At 48.9% G+C, this 19,175-nt stretch overlaps 1 protein-coding gene and 1 long non-coding RNA gene across 2 annotated transcripts; both read left to right on the top strand.

Annotated features, from left to right (window-relative positions):
- Positions 1-2,796: 2,796 nt before the first annotated feature.
- On the top strand, positions 2,797-5,685 carry LOC127556110 (uncharacterized). Its single transcript, XR_007952354.1, has 3 exons — positions 2,797-4,133; positions 5,102-5,134; positions 5,630-5,685. It is a non-coding gene; the product is annotated as an uncharacterized LOC127556110 (long non-coding RNA).
- Positions 5,686-8,422: 2,737 nt separating this feature from the next.
- FXYD5 (FXYD domain containing ion transport regulator 5) lies at positions 8,423-17,871 on the top strand. Its single transcript, XM_051988995.1, has 10 exons — positions 8,423-8,627; positions 9,606-9,675; positions 11,061-11,147; positions 11,276-11,338; positions 11,553-11,603; positions 15,753-15,815; positions 16,945-16,977; positions 17,113-17,187; positions 17,430-17,475; positions 17,568-17,871. The coding sequence occupies exons 2-10, from the start codon at positions 9,606-9,608 to the stop codon at positions 17,590-17,592; spliced, it is 513 nt and encodes a 170-aa protein (XP_051844955.1). The 5' UTR covers positions 8,423-8,627; the 3' UTR covers positions 17,593-17,871.
- The last annotated feature ends 1,304 nt before the right edge of the window (positions 17,872-19,175 follow it).

Here is a 19,175-nt window from a genome sequence, read left to right as displayed (position 1 = left end):
CCGAGATGCGCTAGGGCATGTATACGTGTGTGCGGAAGTGTGATTGTTTATCGGGGTGCGGGGGGAGACCTCCGGGATTACACATAGGCAGGGGCCGGACCTTAGGGAGAGCATCCGTCTCTGTGGATGGCCGCGTTTCTCGGTCTCTCGAGGGTTCTTGACCCGGGGCGAGGGTGGGTGGGGCAGGGGAGAGAGGGGGGAGGGAGGTGGGATGAGGTATTACAGTTGGTCCTTTCCACCGGCTAAAGGATCTCGGTTGGGCAAATACACCTTCGAGACTGGGGGGAGGGGAGCCTGAGCAGATGCTAGAGGGAGGGGGAACGACAGCCAGATACGGAGAAAGAGCGAGGCCGGGGCGGGGGGCGGGGAAGAGGGTGCAGGCTGCGGGGATTGCGTGCCTGCAGGGGCGGTAAGCCGCAGTGACCCCACCCAGGGAGGGGAGGGGAGGGACCGGAGCGGAGGGGACCCTCCCCTTTGCTGAGCTTGGGGGTGGGGGAGGAGCGCCTTCCTCCGGGGTGTGTCCGTCGTCTCTGACTCGGGTCACCTGGGGTCGCAGTGTTTGAATACGGGCCCACTCGCTGCCTCTCAAGTATATGGTGTCAGCCTCACCATCCCCCACCCCCCGCAACCCGCAGCTTTCCCGTCCCCGCTGAGACCCAAGTTGGCCGCAGCCTCCCGGACCTGGGACGCTCGGATGCTCTCGGTGGTGGGGCGGGGCGGGGAGAGGAGAGCCCGGGGAGAAAGCCCTCGCACCTTTTCTCCGCACAGGAAAAGGGGAGGATGATGGTGGGGAGAAGGGCCGTTAAGGGTCTTGGGAGGAGGGAGGCGATGTTATAGCTTCGGGGAGTGAAGTTGCACGGGAAAAGGCTCTGAGGCGGAAGGAGCCGGGGGAGAGGGGCTCTGGAGGGAGAAGGGGCTGCAGAGGAGCAGTCGGGGCGGGGGGGGGGGAGGGCTTGAGGGGAGGAGCAGTTGCGAAGAGGAGTTTCGGGGGGGGGTAGGCTGTAGGGGAGAAGGTTCTGGGCAAGGAGGAGCTGGGGAGCACTGGTGTGCGTGTGCTGGGGGTGGGGTGGGGGCTGGCGGGGAGGTGCATCTTCTCCAGACATCTGTCTGGCAGGAAGCCAGACCCGGCGATTTCCCGGAGATGCTTCTGTGTTCCGATCGATGACCAATGGGCCGACAAAGAGCTCCCCCCAAAGGATCCCAAGCCAGCCTCCTCTGAAGGGAATCTCAGGGCTCGGGAAATCCACGGGGACGGAGGAAGCCACATGTTCTGTCTTGCAGTCACTGAGGAAACTCATCTTCCGAGAGGAGAGGGCATGACGGGGTGGGGATGGGGGATGGGGGGTGGGAGCAAAGGGAAAAGCTCTGTCACCGCCACTCTGAGCTCTGTGGAGAGTCTGGGGGCTCCAGAGCCGGCACTGACCGGGTAGCCTTCCCTGTACTCCTTCCACCCGAGGCTGGAAAGGCTAAGATTAGACACCCTAGCTTAGAGTAAGCCCAATCGAAGATTCTTGGGGTCTGAAAAGAATAACGGGGTGCTTGACCACATTGCCTCCTCCCCCCCCCACGACCCTCCCCCTCTCCTTATCCTCCCTTCCCCCATCACACTCCCTTTCAGAATGCCCCAGTTGCTGCAGCAACCCCCTCCTTCCCTAGCTTCTCCTTGGCAACGGGCCTGTGGTAATGTATCCCTTCTTGCTCCACCCCCTAGTGCAGCTCCATCCTGAGGGGCCTCATCCTCCCACCTTCTCTGTGCTTTAGGGAATAGAGCATCAGGGAGGCAGGGGGAAAAAGAGAGAGAGACAGACAGACAGACACACACACACAGAGGGGGAAAGAGAGACAGAGACAGAGACAGGCACAGAGAGAGACAGACACAGAGAGAGACAGAGATGGAGAGACAGAGACAGACAGGCACAGAGGAGAGAGACAGAGATGGAGAGACAAAGACAGAGAAACAGAGACAGATAGGCACAGAAAGAGACAGACACACAGAGAGAGACAGAGATACAGAGACAGAGACAGAGAAAACAGACAGACAGGCACAGAGAGAGACAGAGATGGAGAGACAGAGACAGAGAGATAGAGATGCCTTCAGTACCAAAAATTGATCCTCAAGACTGTATCCTACACCTGGGAATTTGAGAAAATGAGCTCATAAACCACTGTCAAGGCTATGAACATCTTCCACTCACAGAATTCTAGAATCTGAGGAGCTCAACAAGACTTCGGAAAAGTGTCTCGTTCCCCTTCCCAACTCATGGGGAAGCCTCTCTCCAGACTCCCTGATCATTTGTACTAAGGATCCTGAGATGGAGATGTGTCAGACTTCTCTCCATCTGAGGTAGCAGAAGCTCAGGGAACCCTCATACTGAGAAGAGAAGCTGGAGATAAATACGCATAAACCACAGTCAGGTCCAGGAGTCACAGGGTAGGAGCTGTCACAGGAGGAAGCAAGTGTAGTGGTTAGAGTTCCAGAGATCTGAAGCAGAAAACTTGGGTTGGAATCCTGCCTTACTAGACCCTGGGAAGTTCACTGTTAATATCTGTTTTCCTTATCTATGAAATGGGAATAAGTTGGCAAGCCTTAAAGCATTATATGAATGTGAGTTATCTTCCTCACTAGACAGAGGATAAAGGTGGAACCCTGAAAGACTTTCCAGAGAAAAGATTTTAAACCGAGTCTAAAAAAGTGAAACAAAGGAAATTAGGTATAAGTGTGAGAAAGTGGGACAGATTGACTGAAAACATACCTGCCGATCAATCGGGCTCTGAAAGAAATCCTGAGGTAATTAATCAATCCCCAAGTATTTATTAAGCATTTATTATGTGGTAGGAACTTTGCTAGATACTAGGGACACAAAGACAAAAATGAACCAATCCCTGTTTTGAAGGAAATTGCATTCTATCAGGGAAGATAATTGGACAGACAGATACATAGGTGATATGCAGAGAGATAGATAGATACATGGATGTATGGATGGAGAGATGGGTAGGTAGATGGGTAGAAAAATAAATAAATGGATGGATGGATAGATGGATGGATGGATGAATAATTGGGTAGGTAGATGGGTGGATGGATAGATAGATGGATGACTGGACTGATAAATGGGTAGGTAGGTACTTGGATGGATGGATGGATGGATGGATGACAAACTGAGATACGTACTGAGCTAAATAGGAGATAGAAGAGAGATTGATAGAAGATAGTTGGATAGAGAGAGAGAAGAAAGAGAGAAGATAGACATAAATAGAAGACAGCAGAGTTGTATACAAATATAATGTACCCGATTTAGATGCATATGTTATCAATATAAAATGTATTCAATTTTGGCAGGCAGTTGCTAACCACTAGGGGGATGACGCTGAGCTGAATCTTGACATAAATCAGAGATCCCCAGAGATGGAGTGGAGGAAGGAGTGCACTCCTGGGCTGGGGGATACAATACAAAGACATGGAGATGGGAAATGGAACACTGCATGTGAGAAACAGCCAAAAGGCCAATAGGCTGGACCACAGAGTGATGGAGAGAAGTAGTCTGGCAGCCAGTTTGTGTCTTAGAGTTCTGGACTTGGAGTCAGGAAGAAATTAAGCTAAAATTCTGTCTAGACAAATAGTAGCTGTGGGACTCTGAGCAAGTTCTTTTTTTTTTTTTAATTGTAGTAAGTGTATTTATTTTTAATACACATTGCTTAATGAATCATATTGGGAGAGAAAAATCAGAACAAAAGGGAAAAATCATGGGAGAGATTAAGAAAAACCAGAAAAAAAGAAGTGAATGTAGCATATGTTCGTTTATATTGTCTCCTTAGTTCTTTTTCTGGATGCAGATGGCATTTTCTGTTCAAAGTCTATGGAGATTGCTTTAGATCACTGAACTACTGAGAAGAACCAAGCCTTTCATAGTTGATCATCACCCATTCTTGCTGTTATTGTGTACAATGGTTCCGCTCATTTCGCTCTGAGCAAGTTTCTTAACCTCTGCCTCAATTCAAAATGCAGAATCTGTAAAATGGAGGTCATAATTGCACCTATCCTGTGAGAATCCAATGAGATAAAATCTATAAAGTGCTATAGGTATATGTGCTGGAAGGGTCCTTAGAGAACGTGGAGGACAACCTCGTTTTTACAGGTGAGAGAACTGGATGTCCAGATTGGTAATTGCAATGTTTGGCTGTCCATAGATGGGGAGTAGCAGAACTAGGATCCATCTTTTAGGATCAGGGATGGAGAGGAAGAGACAGAGAGTCTGGAGTCCCAAGACCCTGGGACTCTGAGCTCTCTCTCTCTCTCTCTCTCTCTCTCTCTCTCTCTCTCTCTCTCTCTCTCTCTCTCTCTTTCTCTTTTTCTCTTTCTCCTTCCCCCTCGCATTGTGTTTTCCCCCTCCCCCAATTTGTCTTTCCTCTTCTCTCTCTGTCACTCTCTCTCTCTCTTTCTCTCTCCCTTCCTGCCTCCCTCTCTGCATTCTGTTTTTCCCCTTTTCTCTCTGTTTCTTTCTGTCTCTCCCCCGTCTCCTCTTCTCTATTTCTCTCTCTCTCTCTCTCTCTCTCTCTCTCTCTCTCTCTCTCTCTCTCTCCTCTCTCTCTCCCTCTTCCTCTCTGCATTCTGTTTTTCCCCTTTTCTCTCTGTCTCTTTCTGTCTCTCCCCCGTCTCCTCTTCTCTATTTCTGTCTGTCTGTCTGTCTGTCTGTCTGTCTGTCTCTCTCTCTCTCTCTCTCTCTCTCTCTCTCCCTCTCCCTCTCTGCATTCTGTTTTTCTCCTTTTCTCTCTGTCTGTCTCTCCCCCCCCTTCTTCTCTATTTTTGTCTGTCTCTCCCTCTTTCTCTTTGTTTCTCTCTTTCCTTCTCTCCTCTCTCTTTCTCTCTCTCTCTCTCCTGTCTCTCTTTGTCAGTTTCTCTTTTTCTGTCTCTCTCTCCTCTGTCTCTGTGTCTGTTTGTCTACCTGTTTCTCTCTCTCCTTCTCTTTGTCTCTCCCCTTTTCTGTCTCTCTCTTCTCTGTCTCTGTCTCTCTCTTTCTTTCTATATTTATCCCTCTCTGTCCTTCTCTTTCTGTCTCTCCTCTCTCTTCCTCCTCTCCTTTTTTTTTTTTCTCTCTCCCTTTAGCCACTTCTCAGGAACCTGACCGTTTCTACTATGGTGAGTTTGGGATATGGTGGGAGGGGGCTGGAAGGGGAGTCACAGGTAGTGAGCCCCAGCCTTCTCAGCAGCCACAGGGGCTCCAGGCATGGCTGATGATCCAAATAGCTCCCCTGCCTGCCCATGGTCTACATCCTGTTGGCTCAGATTTGCCTGGGAGGCTCTCTGTCCCCCCTGAAGTTATTCTGGGCTCAGGCTACTGGTCAAACAAATATAGTGGGCGTTTTTGGAGCCCACATGAAGTTAGGTAGAGAGGCAGCCTGAGGCAGAGAGAAGACAGCTGAGAGGAGGGAGGGAGCACCTACCGAGGGAAAGGCGGGACAGCTTGGGAAATAGGGTTTATTCAGCTCCTTTCTGTATTGAGGCTCCATTTGACAGATGAGGAAACTGAGCCCCCCCCCAAATTGGGATAAAAACAGGATGGAGGTTTGGGGAGAGGAACTGGGGAAGAGTCTGCATGCAGTAGATTGCCATATGTGCTGTTTCCCTTCTCAGACTATGACTCTATTCGTGTTGTGGGACTTACTCTGGCTACCATCATGTTTGTTCTGGGCATCGTCATTATACTCAGTGAGTGCTTTCCCATTACCTACATAGACCCTGCTCCAGAGACTCCCGTCCCAGAAACCCCCTATCCTGGAGACCCCCTGCCCTAATGACTCCCTGTCCTGGAGTCCCCCTGTCCTGGAGACACCCTACTCTGGTGACCCTCTATCCAGGAGATCCCCATCCCAGAGACCCCTTGCTCCGGAGGCCCTTCTTACCTAGAGCCCTCTGTCAGTATCCCTCCTCCAGCTCCCAGTCCAGAGGACTTCTCCCCCCCCAAGATCAGGCTCCTCAGACCACAGCGTTCCCACCCCAGAGTTAAGAGGCCATCATGCTGAGTTTGGGTGGATCCCTTCCCAATTATTTTCCCTGGCTCCCAACTCTAGTCTCAGCTTTCCATTTTCCCATTTCTTTCACTCCACAGGCAAGAAGGTGAAGTGTAGGAAGTCAGACTCCAGGTCAGAAGGGTTTTGGGGGGATCGGGAATGAGGGTGGGCTTCCTCTATTTTCCCCCAAGTCCCTCTACCCGGCTTGCACCCTCCCTCTACCCCGTTTCCACCTCTGTCCTTGTCTCTTTCTGCCTCTGTCCCTCTGATCTTCTCCATCTCCTTGTGTCTTTCTGCCCCTTCTCCACCTTCCTTAGCCATCTCTGCCTGTGTGCCATTGTCCCAGGTCTCCCTCTGTCTCTGTGCATCTGTCCCTGTCGGTCTCCCTGTCTCTGTCTCCCCATTTCTGTCTCCCTGTCTCTGTCTCCCTGTCTCTGTCTCCCCGTCTCTGTCTCCCCGTCTCTGTCTCCCTGTCTCTGTCTCCCTGTCTCTGTCTCCTTGTCTCTGTTTTTCTCCCCATCTCTGTCTCCCCATTTCTGTCTCCCTGTCTCTGTCTCCCTGTCTCTGTCTCCTTGTCTCTGTTTTTCTCCCCATCTCTGTCTCCCCATTTCTGTCTCCCTGTCTCTGTCTCCCTGTCTCTGTCTCCTTGTCTCTGTTTTTCTCCCCATCTCTGTCTCCCCATTTCTGTCTCCCTGTCTCTGTCTCCCCATCTCTGTCTCCCTGTCTCTGTCTCTTTGTCTCTGTTTTTCTCCCCATCTCTGTCTCCCCATTTCTGTCTCCCTGTCTCTGTCTCCCTGTCTCTGTCTCCTTGTCTCTGTTTTTCTCCCCATCTCTGTCTCCCTGTCTCTGTCTCCCTGTCTCTGTCTCCCTGTCTCTGTCTCCTTGTCTCTGTTTTTCTCCCCATCTCTGTCTCCCCATTTCTGTCTCCCTGTCTCTGTCTCCCCGTCTCTGTCTCCCCGTCTCTGTCTCCCTGTCTCTGTCTCTTTGTCTCTGTTTTTCTCCCCATCTCTGTCTCCCCATTTCTGTCTCCCTGTCTCTGTCTCCCCGTCTCTGTCTCCCTGTCTCTGTCTCTCTCTTGGTCTCCTTACGGTCTCTTATCATTCCTTTCTTCCCGCAGTCCGACCATTAAAAACCGTAAGTGTCAATTCTCCTCACTAGGGAGCGTGTGTGCATGTGTGTGTGTGTGTGTGTCGCGGTGGGGAGTAGGAATAATCCGTGCCCCGATGGACACCACAGCAGAGTAGCCGCATTCAGGAAGGACTTTCTGATTAAGTCTCAGAGGGACAATGTGCCGCCTGGTCAGGGAGCTCTTCTCAGAGGAAGGAAGATCTGACCTCGAACTCTGGTTCGGATGCGGAGCGACTGTGTGACCTCTGCGAGTCACTTGGGTTAGGTAGAAACTCTGAGACTGTCAGAGGGGATCTGTACTGAGGTCCCCTGGGAATCGGAGGTTCCTCCGCTGACCAAATCCCAAGCCCAGTCCCTGTTCCCGTCCCTGTCCTCCTTAGGGGGAGGGGAGGAAAAGCAGCAGCAGCCTGGGATTTACTAACCACCGGCTCAGAAAAGTGAGTGTGTGCTCTGAGTGTGTTTTGGGAAAGGGAAATGGGGGTGGCAAGTTGTTCCTCTCTCTATCCCCCTTTCTCTTTCCCCACAGCCCCTGGGGGAGCCGTGTAACATGAGGAGGCCCGTCCAGCTCCGCCGCTGCCCCCATCTCAAAGACCCTAGGGGTTAGGGATGGAGATTGCTGGGGCCCCCCGCTCCCAGCCCCCCTCACACCAGTGAATGTTCCCCTTCTATATGAGCTGCCTGTGCCCCCAACTGGACTCCTCACCCCACAGGGAGTGCCCAGGGCCAGAGCATTGAGCCCCTTTGGGGGGCAGGGCTGGCCCCCCTCCCTGAGGCTTCTGCAATAAAGTCCATCCCTATTACTCCTCATGGACCCAGGCATTCAGTCCCCCAGTTCCCCCTCCTAGGACCCACACCTTACCTTGCCCCCTTCCTAGAATCCGGGAATCCGTTCTCCACTTTCAGCCTTTTCCTAGATCCCATATATCCAGATTCCCGCCTCCCCCCACCCCCCGGCTGCCCTTCTGGGACTCAGTCATCTGAGCCCTGAACCCTGTTTGTTACCTTCTGAGCTCAATAAATGTGGATTCAGGGTTTTTCCTCTCTGGTTTCTCTGTGTCCTTCCTGATTCTTATGGGGGGGGGGGAAAGGAAAGAATAAAGTGAGCCCCCCCTCCAAGATAAAGACAGAATGGGTGAGTCTCAAGGTACTTCTTCCTTCCCCCCTCTCCTCCAACCTCACGGTCCCCATCATTTCTCCCACTAGAAAACGTGTAAGGCTTTCCAAGGGGTCCACCCCTGCCCCACTGGCCCACAGGGCATCTCCTATAGCTCATCCCCGTGTTTCCTCATACTGGGGTGTCCCCCACTCTACCCTGCGTAGTCTCTCTCTGGCTCCCGCCCCTGACTTTGAAGCCAGGAAGCCAAAGAGGAAATGACTCTCCCAGTCTTGGCCCCCGCCCGCCCCATTCTCACCCACCCCTCCTCATCTCCCCACCCCGCCCTGACTGTCCCCACCGGGCCAAGGCCACCAGCTCCGGACCCCCCAGCTCCAAGGTAAAGTCCTCTCCTGCAGCCTCCCTTTCCCCGGGGCTCTAGACAGAGAGATTTTCCACCCATCATCTCCTGGACCCGGGCCCCCTTCGCCCATGGTTGTCTGTCCCTTTCTCTCTCTGTGGGTCTCCTCCGATCCCCTCTCCCCTTTTTGCTTCTCCTAGCTGCCTCAGCCTGCTGTGAATGCTTCTGTTACCCCTCCAGACTCTCGCTGTCCCCCACTTTCTCTGCTCTCCCCTTCTTTCTTTCTTGTCGCCAGCATCTCCACCTACCTTAACTGTTCCTACAGCCTCTTCTCTCTTTCCCATCTTCTTTCCCTTTCCTTGTGGCCCCAGCTCCGTCCGTGCCCCCCCCCTCCTCCCCGCCTTTCCACCCCTCACCTCCAGCCAGCTCATTTTTTCCTGCTAGAGCAGGATCCCGTTACTCATGATGTGTCTCTGCCCTCCCTCCCTTTGGGCCGCTCAGCTCTGGGGGGGACAGACCGGAGAGAGAAAGGGAAGAAAGCAGGCCCATCCATCCCAGCTCCAGCCCCTCTGACCCTGGTCCCCCGACTGGGTAAGAGACTGGGACAAGCCGGTGTCTGGCTGGAAAATAACGTGGAGGAAGCAGGGGTATGAAGGGGAGGAACATTTTTGCTCTAAGCAAGCTCTTGCATCAGTGGCCGCCAAACCCTTCCCAGGCTGGCTGCTTCCTGTTTCCTCTGGGGGAGCAGGGGGCGGGGTGACTGAGATGAGGATGGGGATAGGAGTCAGAGAAGTAGAGGAATTGATTTCCCCCCACATTTCCCCACTTCCTCCCTGGGGTCTCTGCAGAGAAAGGGCTTCTGGGAGTGAAACTGGTCTGTGATGTTCCTCAGGGACAAACGGGAGTCCAAATGCCAGCCCCATAGCTCTGCCCAGACTCCACACACTCCTCCCCAATTTGGAGGAAATTGGAGGCCCCCTCCCCACATCTCTCAACCCCATCACCCCCCTCCTACAGATGTCAGCTTCAGGTCACCTCTACTTCCTCTTCCTCCTCCTGGGCTTGGCCCCATCTTCATGGACCCAAGGTGAGTCACGCCACAGTTTCCCTTTCTCCCCTTCTTCTAATCAGATTTCAGTAGTATTCCATTATTCGGTATGGCTCCCAATGGGACCTTAAGCTCCCCGGGGGTAGGAACTGGGTCAGTGTTTTTAAAAACTTGATTTCCCCAGCCCCAGATTATAACTCATCCAGGCTTGTCCATCCCGTTCGGTTCTTCTCTTTGTATTCCCTTAAGTCAAGCCAGGCGTCCACGGGACGTGCAGTTTTTCTGGGAAGCACATGAGCCTGTCAATGAGTAATTGCTCAATCTTTCCATTGCACTAACCCACCTTCCTCCCCACACATGATGCCCTTTCCACAGCTTCTCCTTCCTAATTCCTGATTTGCAATGTGTCACAGCCTCCTTATGCCCAGCTGGGCACATCTCCATCCGTCCTCTGTTTCAGTTCTTTGGCAAGCCTGGATGAGCTGCGATCTGCATTGTTGGAGGGAATGCCCACGTGGAGAGGGGCACAGATCTATTGGAGGACCCCAGGATGATGACTTGTATAGGAGGTCCTAGATCGGGACCTCCTGGGCCACTTAGAACAAGCTACTTTTCACAAATGAGGAAATTGAGCCCCACAAAGGAAGTGACATAAGATCATAGATTAGAGCTATAAGGGATCTCAGAGAACATCTGGTCCCAACCCCTCATTTTACAAAAGGGAAAACTGAGGAAGCTAAGTAATTTGCTTGAGATAACCTAGGTAGAAAGAACCAGGAGTAGGGATTCGAATCCAAGCTCTCTAACATCAGAGCCAATACTCCCCACTGTATTGCTTTCTGGTAGTAGGAAAGAAAGAAGCATTTGTAAAGTGCCTACGATGTGCTAGGCACTGTACTAAGTACTTTCCAAATAGTCAAGGAAAAAGGAACTCAGAGAAGGCTTCACGTTGGCCCCTTTGTGGGAGGGCAGAAATATGAAGATGATTGCCCATGAGGCAGAATGACTGGATCGGGCTTGGGGCAGAAGATGTGGGGTGCAGCCCCGATTCTGCTCTTTTTGTTTTTGTGAGACCTTAAGCAGGAAATATTACCCCTCAGGGCCTCAGTTTCCTGTTCTGTAAGAAAGCTTTACTAGTTGAATTCTGAGACCTATTTTCAAAGCTAAAGTAAAGTAAAGTAAAGTAAAGTAAAGTAAAGTAAAGTAAAGTAAAGTAAAGTAAAAGAGCCTCTGAGTTTGAATGCATTTCTATCCCTAAAACTACTAATGAGAAGGATTTGATTACATGGCTCTGTCCCAAGTAGGAGGCAGGAGGGCTATAAGAATGGGGGGGATGGTGGTGGAAGGAATCCTAGCTGAATGAATTTCTCTTCCCTCCCACACTGGCCCCCTCCAATTGGACATGTCAATGGCACCCCACTTAGGTACATCGATGGCCCCTGGATCAGACATGATGGAAAAGAACCATACAACCCCATCTGAGGAGCCGTTTACTTCAAGTTTAAGCACAGGTGAGGGATAAATAGGGAGTAAGGAGGGAAGAGACTTAGGGAAGGGGGCCTGGCAGATGTAAGGGCTTTCTGGGGGAATTGCAACGAGTCCCAGGACACCTATTCTACCAACTCTGCTTTTCCCCCAGCTCTAAGTCCAACCACCTCAGAGCTCCAGGTGACTTCCATGGATCCTACCAAGGATGATAAAGGTAAGTGTAATTCATGGATGTTGGAGGAGGAAAAGGGAAATGACCTGGGGATGACCATTCCACTCTACTCTAGATTCAGCTGCAGATAGGCTGAGATTTAAGTCTGTCTCAGGTAGACTTGTCCAAGGGACAAAGAGTTTGGGGCTCCAAACCTTGTTGGGCGAGGGATGCCATTTCTCATGTCCCATTCTCCTCTGTTTCCTTTGGGGCATAGACACAGGCCAAACCCAGCCAGAGAATAAGATGGAGACAACTTCAGCAATGGGTAAGTAGGGAGCTATTATGTGGCAGACGGGCCCTAAGGATCACATTGGATCACATAGTATGGGAACCAATTATCTTCTCCTTGTCTCCACTTTCCCTCACACCATTGTTGGTCCTTGACTAAGCTGCTTTCTACTTCTCCCATTTTCCTCTCTACCCCCGCCTTCTAAAGCCCAGCTCAAGACTCCCTAATTCAGGAAGCCTTTATCCCCTCCCATTATTCCCAATGTAAGACCATCACATCATCCCTCACCAGATTTAAATTTCTATTTTATTCTAGGAATCAGTGTGTCGGTAAATGGGACACAACTGGGTTTAGAGTCAGGAAGATTTCTTTGAGGACTTGGGTTAAGAGCTGGACAATATCTCAGTGGCCATGATGTAGTCCTCATTGACATTTGAAAGAATTGAGGCTCAGGGAGAAGAAATTTGCTTAAGATCATCCTGGTGGCCTTGCCCTTCCCTCTCAAAATCTCATTTCTGACTGTACTTCTGAATGAGTGAATGTCTTCTCCTCCGTGGTATCACCTGCTGAAATGGAGGAAGGTCCCTATTCTGAAAACTGCTGATCTTCCATCCTTGCACATTATCTCTTCTCAGCTTCCTGACCAACAAACCTTCTATTGTACAGACTTGCTCCCACTATAAAACTCTTATTGATAGAGAGAACATAGTCAACTTTTTTAAAAAAGTGCAATATCATTTAGCAAGATAACCAAAATGTACTTGGGACCTCTTCTGATCTCTCTCATGTCTATATGGATAATTTATTTTTCAGATTTTTTAGTCTGGTGGTATTATCATAATTTTGTTTTTCATATTACTAGTTTGATAGTTTTCTTACTTTTAATTTTATTAATTTCTCTTTTTATTTTCAGATTTTAAAAATCTGACATTTAATTGGAGGATTTTAATTTGTGCTTTTTCCAGCTTTTTTAGTTGCATGCCCAATTTATTGGTCTCTTTCTCCATTTTATTATGTAAGCATCTAGAGCTATAAAATTTCTCCTAAGAACTGCTTTGGCTGCATCCCATACATTTTGTCTCATTATTGCCATTCTCTTGGATGAAATTATCGATTGTTTCTATGGTTTGTTGTTTCACCCACTCATGTTTTAGGATTAGATTATTTAGTTTCCAATTAATTTTTGGTCTATTTTTCCATGGCCTTTTATTACATGTAGTTTTTATTGCATCATGATCTGAAAAGGATGCATTTACTATTTCTGCCTTTCTGCATTTGATTGTGAGGTTTTTATGCCCTAATACGTGGTCAGTTCTTGTGTAGGTTATATGTATGATTGAGAAAAAAGTATATTTTCTGTTCTCATTCAGTTTTCTCCATAGGCCTATTATATCTAACTTTTCTAATATTCTATTTATTTCTTTAAATTCTTTCTTGTTTATTTTGTGGTTCGATTTGTCTGGTTCTGAGAAAGCAAGGTTGAGAGCCCCCATTAGTATAATTTTGCTGTCTATTTCTTCTTGCAACTTTTTTAACTTCTCTAGGAATTTGGATGCTATATCACTTGGTACATATATGTTTAGTATTGATATTACTTCATTATCTATAACAAGATGTAGTTTCCTTCCTTGTCTTTTTAAATTACATCTAATATGGCTTTTGTTTGATCTGCTTTTTTTTTTTTTTACTTCTGTTAAAACATAATAGATTCTACTCCAGCCTTTTACCTTTACTCTGTATGTATGTCTCTGCTTCAAATTTGTTTCTTGTAAACAATTTATTGTAGGATTCTGGCCTTTAATCCTCTCTGCTAACCACTTCCATTTTATGGGATAATTCATCCTATTTGTTTTCACAGTTAAAATGACTAATTCTGCATTTTTTTTGCCATCCTATTTTTCCCAGATTATACTTTTCTCTCTTCTTTTCTCCTTTCCCTCCTCACCAGTGTTGTGCTTTTCCACCATCTCCCTCAATTTGTCCTCTTTTTGTTCAGCCCCTCTTTCTTATCCCTTTCCCCTTCTAATTCTGCTCTATCCTTCTATTAGCCTCCTCCTTTTTTTTCCCCTTTCCCCTCCTACTTCCATATAGGATAAGACAAGTTTCTATATCAAACTAAGTATGTATGATATTCCCTCTTTGAGCCAAATCTGATGAAATTAAGGGTCATGTTTTTCATATTACTGAGCTGATTCTTCTCTCTGCATACCTCCATCTGTTTTCCTGGCTTTCCTCTTGGTCCCTTCTCCTGGTGCCAGGACATTCTATCAGTGCCAATAGCCTTGTACCATGGCCCACCAAAGCAGTTCCTCACCCACATGGAGTCTCATTGCTTTTAACTATCTCTGTTAATAATAATAATAACAATCATAACTAAATTTACTATAGCACTAAGATTTGCAGAATGCTTTATATATGCATATCATTTATTAATTTAAATTCAAGAGGCAGAGTAGTGACTGGAGAGACAATTGGTCTCAAAGGTCTGTGTTCAAGTCTTTCTTAAAGTGTAATAGAGGTGTGATCCTAAGCACTTCAGCTATAAGGCTGTAAAGTGTTGAGAAGGTGCCAAACTGCACTGGTGAATGAAGGTTCCATACTGGGGAGTTTCTTAAGCCAAAGAAATCACAGAGTTTGGTTCCTAGCCTGATTTTAATTTTCTAATGATTTATTGGGCAATTTTGAGGAGGGAAGGTCAGATGCTTCATTGGATGTGATGGGGAAAGAATTCAAGTTATTGGACAGGGGTCTCTAGAAAGATGATATTGTCCTGGATGAAAAGATTAGGGAGAATAGAAGCTTGGGGACAGGGGAGGTAGGGAGAGAATAAAGTCTATTGTGGACATTTAGCTCTAGAAGAAACCTTAAAGGTCATCTACTCTTAACTGCCCCATTTTACAGTTGAACTGAGTCCCTGAGAGATGGAATGGTTTGTCTAAAACCACCAACCTAGTAGGTGACAAGGTCAGGATTTGAATCCAAATCCACCAGCTTTAACCCCAGCATGCCTTCTGTCCTGCCATGCTGCCACCTATATTCAGATTGAAGTGTTTATGGGTTACCTAGCTGGTGACACAGGCCAGAGAGCATAGCTGGCTGTGGGGATCTGAGATTGTTGATTTTTTTCTTCATTTCTTTTTTTTTATAATGAGAGAGAGAGAGAGAGAGAGAGTATGTGAGAGAGAGAGAGAGGCAGAGACAGAGAGAAAAGAGAGGGGGGAGGGAAATAAGGAAAGAAGGAGAGAATGAAAGACAGAGAGAGAGGGAGGGAGGGAGAGAAACAAAGAGAAAGAGACACATATACAGACAGAGAGACAGACAAAGAGACAGAGAGAGAAAGAGAGAGGGGGAAATAGGGAAGGAAGGAGGAAGAAAGGGAGGGAAGGAAGGAGAGAGAAAGAGAGAGAGACAGAGAGAAAAGAGATGGGGGAAGGAGGGAAGTAAAGAGGGAAGGGGAAAGAAAGAGACAGAGGAAGAGAGAGGGGGAGGGAGATAAACACAGAGAGAAAGAAAGAGATAGAGACAGAGAGAAAGAGACCCAGAGACCCAGAGAGAGAATAATGGAAGAAGGGAGAGTTGAAAGCATGAGAGATAACTGAACCCTTGGGAGCTGTCAAGGCCACCAAGAGATCAGTACAGAGGAGCTGGATGGGTATGACTGCGGGGGGGGGGGAGCAGAATAGCCAGAGTATCCACAGAACTCAGGAGTGAGCAGGGTCATGGAGATCTGCAGAGGAAGGAGAGGAGTTTAGTGGTGATAACTGGAGCAGAGAGATGCTTGTTAAATGGATGATTGGATAACTAAATGGGCAGGAACAGTATGGGGGCAGTGGGTAGAGTCTGGGCTTGGCGGCTGGAAGACCCATCGTGCTGAGTTCGAATCTGGCCTCCCCCATGCTAGCTGGGTGCTTCCTTCCTTTTGCTATGCAAGATACTTTATTTTTATATAATCTCTCAGTGTTTTTCCTCTTCTTTGACGGGCCAAATTTTCCTCTTTTCTACCATCTCAACGATGGGCTCAGATTTTTCCTAGAACTTTTCCCGGCTCCCCCTTTTGGCCCCTCCCTCTTCCCAGGAGCCCTCCTGTTCCTTTGGCCATTCTTAGAGCACATGCTTCCCGAGGGCAGGGGTCATGTCCCCCTCCCAGCACAGGGCTATATGCAGTCTCTGTCCCCTGTTCTCCAGGTCACGCGGACCCTACTCCTGCGGGCAGCAGAACGAGCCCCCCGACGCCTCCCATCTCCTCAGGTCAGTGCTTTCAGGTACCCCAGCCCCGGCCAGGAGGGAGGGACCCAGGAGAGTTGTCAGTGAGAGAGTGTGGGAGTCATTCTAGGAGGGAGGTGATGGGAACGGGCTCTCCCCTCCCCCCTTTTCCCCTTCTGGGATCCACTTGCAGCTGTTCCTCTCTAGAAACCAGCCTAGAACATGAGAGGACCTTAGGCTTGGGAAGCTGGAGACCTGGGTTCTCAGGATCTCGTTTGCCTCAGTTTCCTCATCTGTATAAGTTTGGGATACAATTAAGTGCTTTGCAAATTTTCAAGGGCTGCATGCTAGCTATGGGCAGCTAGGTGGCGCCATAGTGCATGGAGCATTGGGTTGGCAGTCAGGAAGACTCAAATGCAGCCTCAGACACTAACTAGTGTCTCTGGACAAGTCTCTTAACCCTGCTTGCCTCGGTTTCCCCCTCTGCAAAATGAGCTGGAGAGGGAAATGGCAAACCACACTAGCTGAGTGACCCTGGGCAAGTCACTTAATTCTTCCTGCCTCAGCTTCCCAAGCTGTAAAATGAGCTGGAGAGGGAAATGGCAAACCACTCCAGTATCTTTGCCAAGAAAATCCCCAAAGGGGGTCCCGAAGGGTGGGACTCGCCAACTACCGGCGCTAGCTACTGTTATCATTAGGGTGTGGCCCTGTTCTTTGTTTGCCTTTCTGGCTCCTGGCACCGGGCTTTGCACGGCTCAGGCCTTTTTAAGCGTTTTTTGCGGTTTGTCCGATTCTTCCTGACCCCATTTGGAGTTTTCTTGGCAGAGATATTGGGGACGTTTGCCATTTCCCTCTCCAGATCATTTTACAGATGAAGAAACTGAATTGAATTCAAACCAAGACCAGGGGGAGGGGGTCGCAGAGTGGAAAGAGGGATGATTTTGACCTCAAAAGCCTTGGATTCAAATCCTGCCAACTCTCAGGGAGTTGGTCTAGGATGGTCAAGACTTTGGACAGAGTCCGTGGAGTGCTGCTCAGTCTTAGGAATACAACAAAAACCAGACAGTCCATGATCTCAGGGAGTTTACATTCTAAGGGAGAAAGACTATCCCGGGAAGGGGAAGGGGCTGCAAGATAGAATCCCCCCTCCCTCTGACCTTTGTGTCTTCCACAGGTGGTGAGGAGAAGTGGGATCCCTTCAAAAGCAGTGAGTCATCCATCCAGACTTGGGGCTCAAGGAAAGGGAGGCGGTGGGAAAAACGAAGGAGCTCCTTCCCCCTCGGCCCCCTCTAACTCTTATTTTTTTCTTCCCTGACCCCTCCTCCTCCTCTCTCTCTTTCAGATGAATATACGCTCAGAAAGAGGGGTTTAATTGCAGCTGCTGTACTCTTCATTACCGGCATCCTCATCCTCACTAGTAAGGAGGGGAAGCTGGGAAACTCACGGTGTCCAGGGCGGGGCTGGGGAGGGGTAAGATTCTTACATGTGTTTTTGCACCGGCTCTTGCCACTGGCCTGGCCTGTGATCTGGGGGTCAATCCCTCCTCCGCCTCTGGAGTGAGTTCTCCCCATCTGTGGCCCAGGGACTGGGAAGGGGCTCCTCTCCAATCCCAGGAGGGGGGAATTTACTCTCTCGTTCTCCCCCAATTCCACGTCTCAGGCGATCGATGCCGCCAGTTCCGCTGGTGCAGAAGGCAGCAGCGAAGGTAAGTGAGGTTGGGGGGGATGGCTGGGAAGATCCAGGGGCGCCAGAGGCGGGAGGTCCCTCATCTCACTGTGTTCTTTTGTACCTTCAAAGTGCCTACAAGGTGACCCAGGCCTGAGGCCCCAATGCTAGTGAGGAAGCAGTGGTGGAACCCTGGTGTTCACGGAAGGATCCCAAGGCTCTGGCCACCCCGGAGGCGCAGGGAGTTCTGAGAAGAAAGTCCTAGTGACCGATCCTTTGTCTGACCTCCCATCATTATAACCTCTTTCTCAGGAAGGCATCGGCCCTCCCAATTTCTAGGTCTCCCTGGCCTGTGATGTCCTCCCTTAAGATCCCGAGTTTCTCAGCACCCCGCATGGTGCCAAATACTCAATAAACTTTTGTGAGGTCAGATGAATGAATGGATGTTGGTTCTTGACTGGGCATCTCCTCCGTGGAAGGTTCTGCTGAGCAGACGTGAAGGGATGGGATTCATGGGAAGGGGTCAGAGCTTGGTCAGCGGATGGCATCCCCACTTAGCACCCAGAATCCCGCTTCAGCTGAAGACTTGACTCTCATCTCCTGAATCCTAAGGGATTCTAGCAGAACATGGGCTAAATCTGGGGGTGCAGAGCCAGAAGTCCCAACCGTTAAGCACCTGGGGAGGGAGGTCTCAGTATGGAGATATAGATAAAGAAATGTAAGATGAGAGGATGATAAAAGAGGAGGGGAGAAAGAGAGATAGAGACAGAAAGAGAAACGGAGTCAGAGACAGACATAGACACAGACACAGATGGAGAGACAGACATAGAAAAGAAGAAGAGGAAGAGAAGGAGGAAGAGGAAGAAGAGGAGAAGGGAGGGGAAGAAATGGAAGGGGGAAACCTTGTCTATCCAAAGTGAGGCTGGGGAAATACAAAGAAATGCCCCATCATCCTTCCTGTTAGTATATTAATAGTGCGCATTTAAGGTTTCCAAAGGCCTTTTTCAATATTCTCTTTTGATCCTCACCACAACCCTCAGAGGCAGGTGGTATTATTATGTAATATATTATTATATATAATATATGATATAATTAATATTAATATAATTATATAATGTATATAATTAATATTAATATGATATATATGGTATAATAATACCATCTATATAATAGGAACTGTATCACTATAATGACTCATACAATAAAGATGATAAAATTATAGTTAAAGAAACTGAGTCAGAGAGAGATTACATGGCTTGTTAGGACGGTCTTTCCAACTCTAGATCCAGCACTCTCTCTGCTGCTCTATCTAGCAATACAATATTCCATTGTATTTATCCTGTGTGTGGGACACTGGACAGAGTACTGGGCCTGGAATCTGGAAGACTCATCTTCCGGAGTTCAAACCTGGTCTCAGACACTTTGAAGCTGTGTGACCCTGGCAGAGTCCTTTCACCCCGTCTGCCTCAGTTTCCTCATCTGAAAATGAGCTGAAGAAGGAAATGGCCAACTCCCTCCGATATCTCTGCCGAGAAAACCCTAAATGGGGTCACGAAGAGTCAATCAAGACTGAAAGAACCCCAGATTTTGAGTTCAAGTGACAGAATGTAACCTCCAGCCTACTTTTCTCATCTTATAATGAATCCTTTTCCTTCACCACTTTACCTTAGGGGGAATTGGCCTTCTTACCATTCCTTACATGGGACCTTACCTCCTACCTCCACACCTTTGCATAAGGTG

Source organism: Antechinus flavipes, chromosome 3 (genome assembly GCF_016432865.1).
Source record: "Antechinus flavipes isolate AdamAnt ecotype Samford, QLD, Australia chromosome 3, AdamAnt_v2, whole genome shotgun sequence".
NCBI classification, from domain to species: Eukaryota; Metazoa; Chordata; class Mammalia; order Dasyuromorphia; family Dasyuridae; genus Antechinus; species Antechinus flavipes.
This window is presented reverse-complemented; position numbering and strand designations above follow the sequence as displayed.

Coding starts and splice junctions, on each gene's coding strand:
- FXYD5 (XM_051988995.1), top strand. CDS start 9,606: ATGTCAGCTTCAGGTCACCTCTACTTCCTCTTCCTCCTCCTGGGCTTG. Junction 11,339..11,552: donor TCCTACCAAGGATGATAAAG/GTAAGTGTAATT, acceptor TTTGGGGCATAG/ACACAGGCCAAACCCAGCCA. Junction 11,604..15,752: donor GGAGACAACTTCAGCAATGG/GTAAGTAGGGAG, acceptor CCTGTTCTCCAG/GTCACGCGGACCCTACTCCT.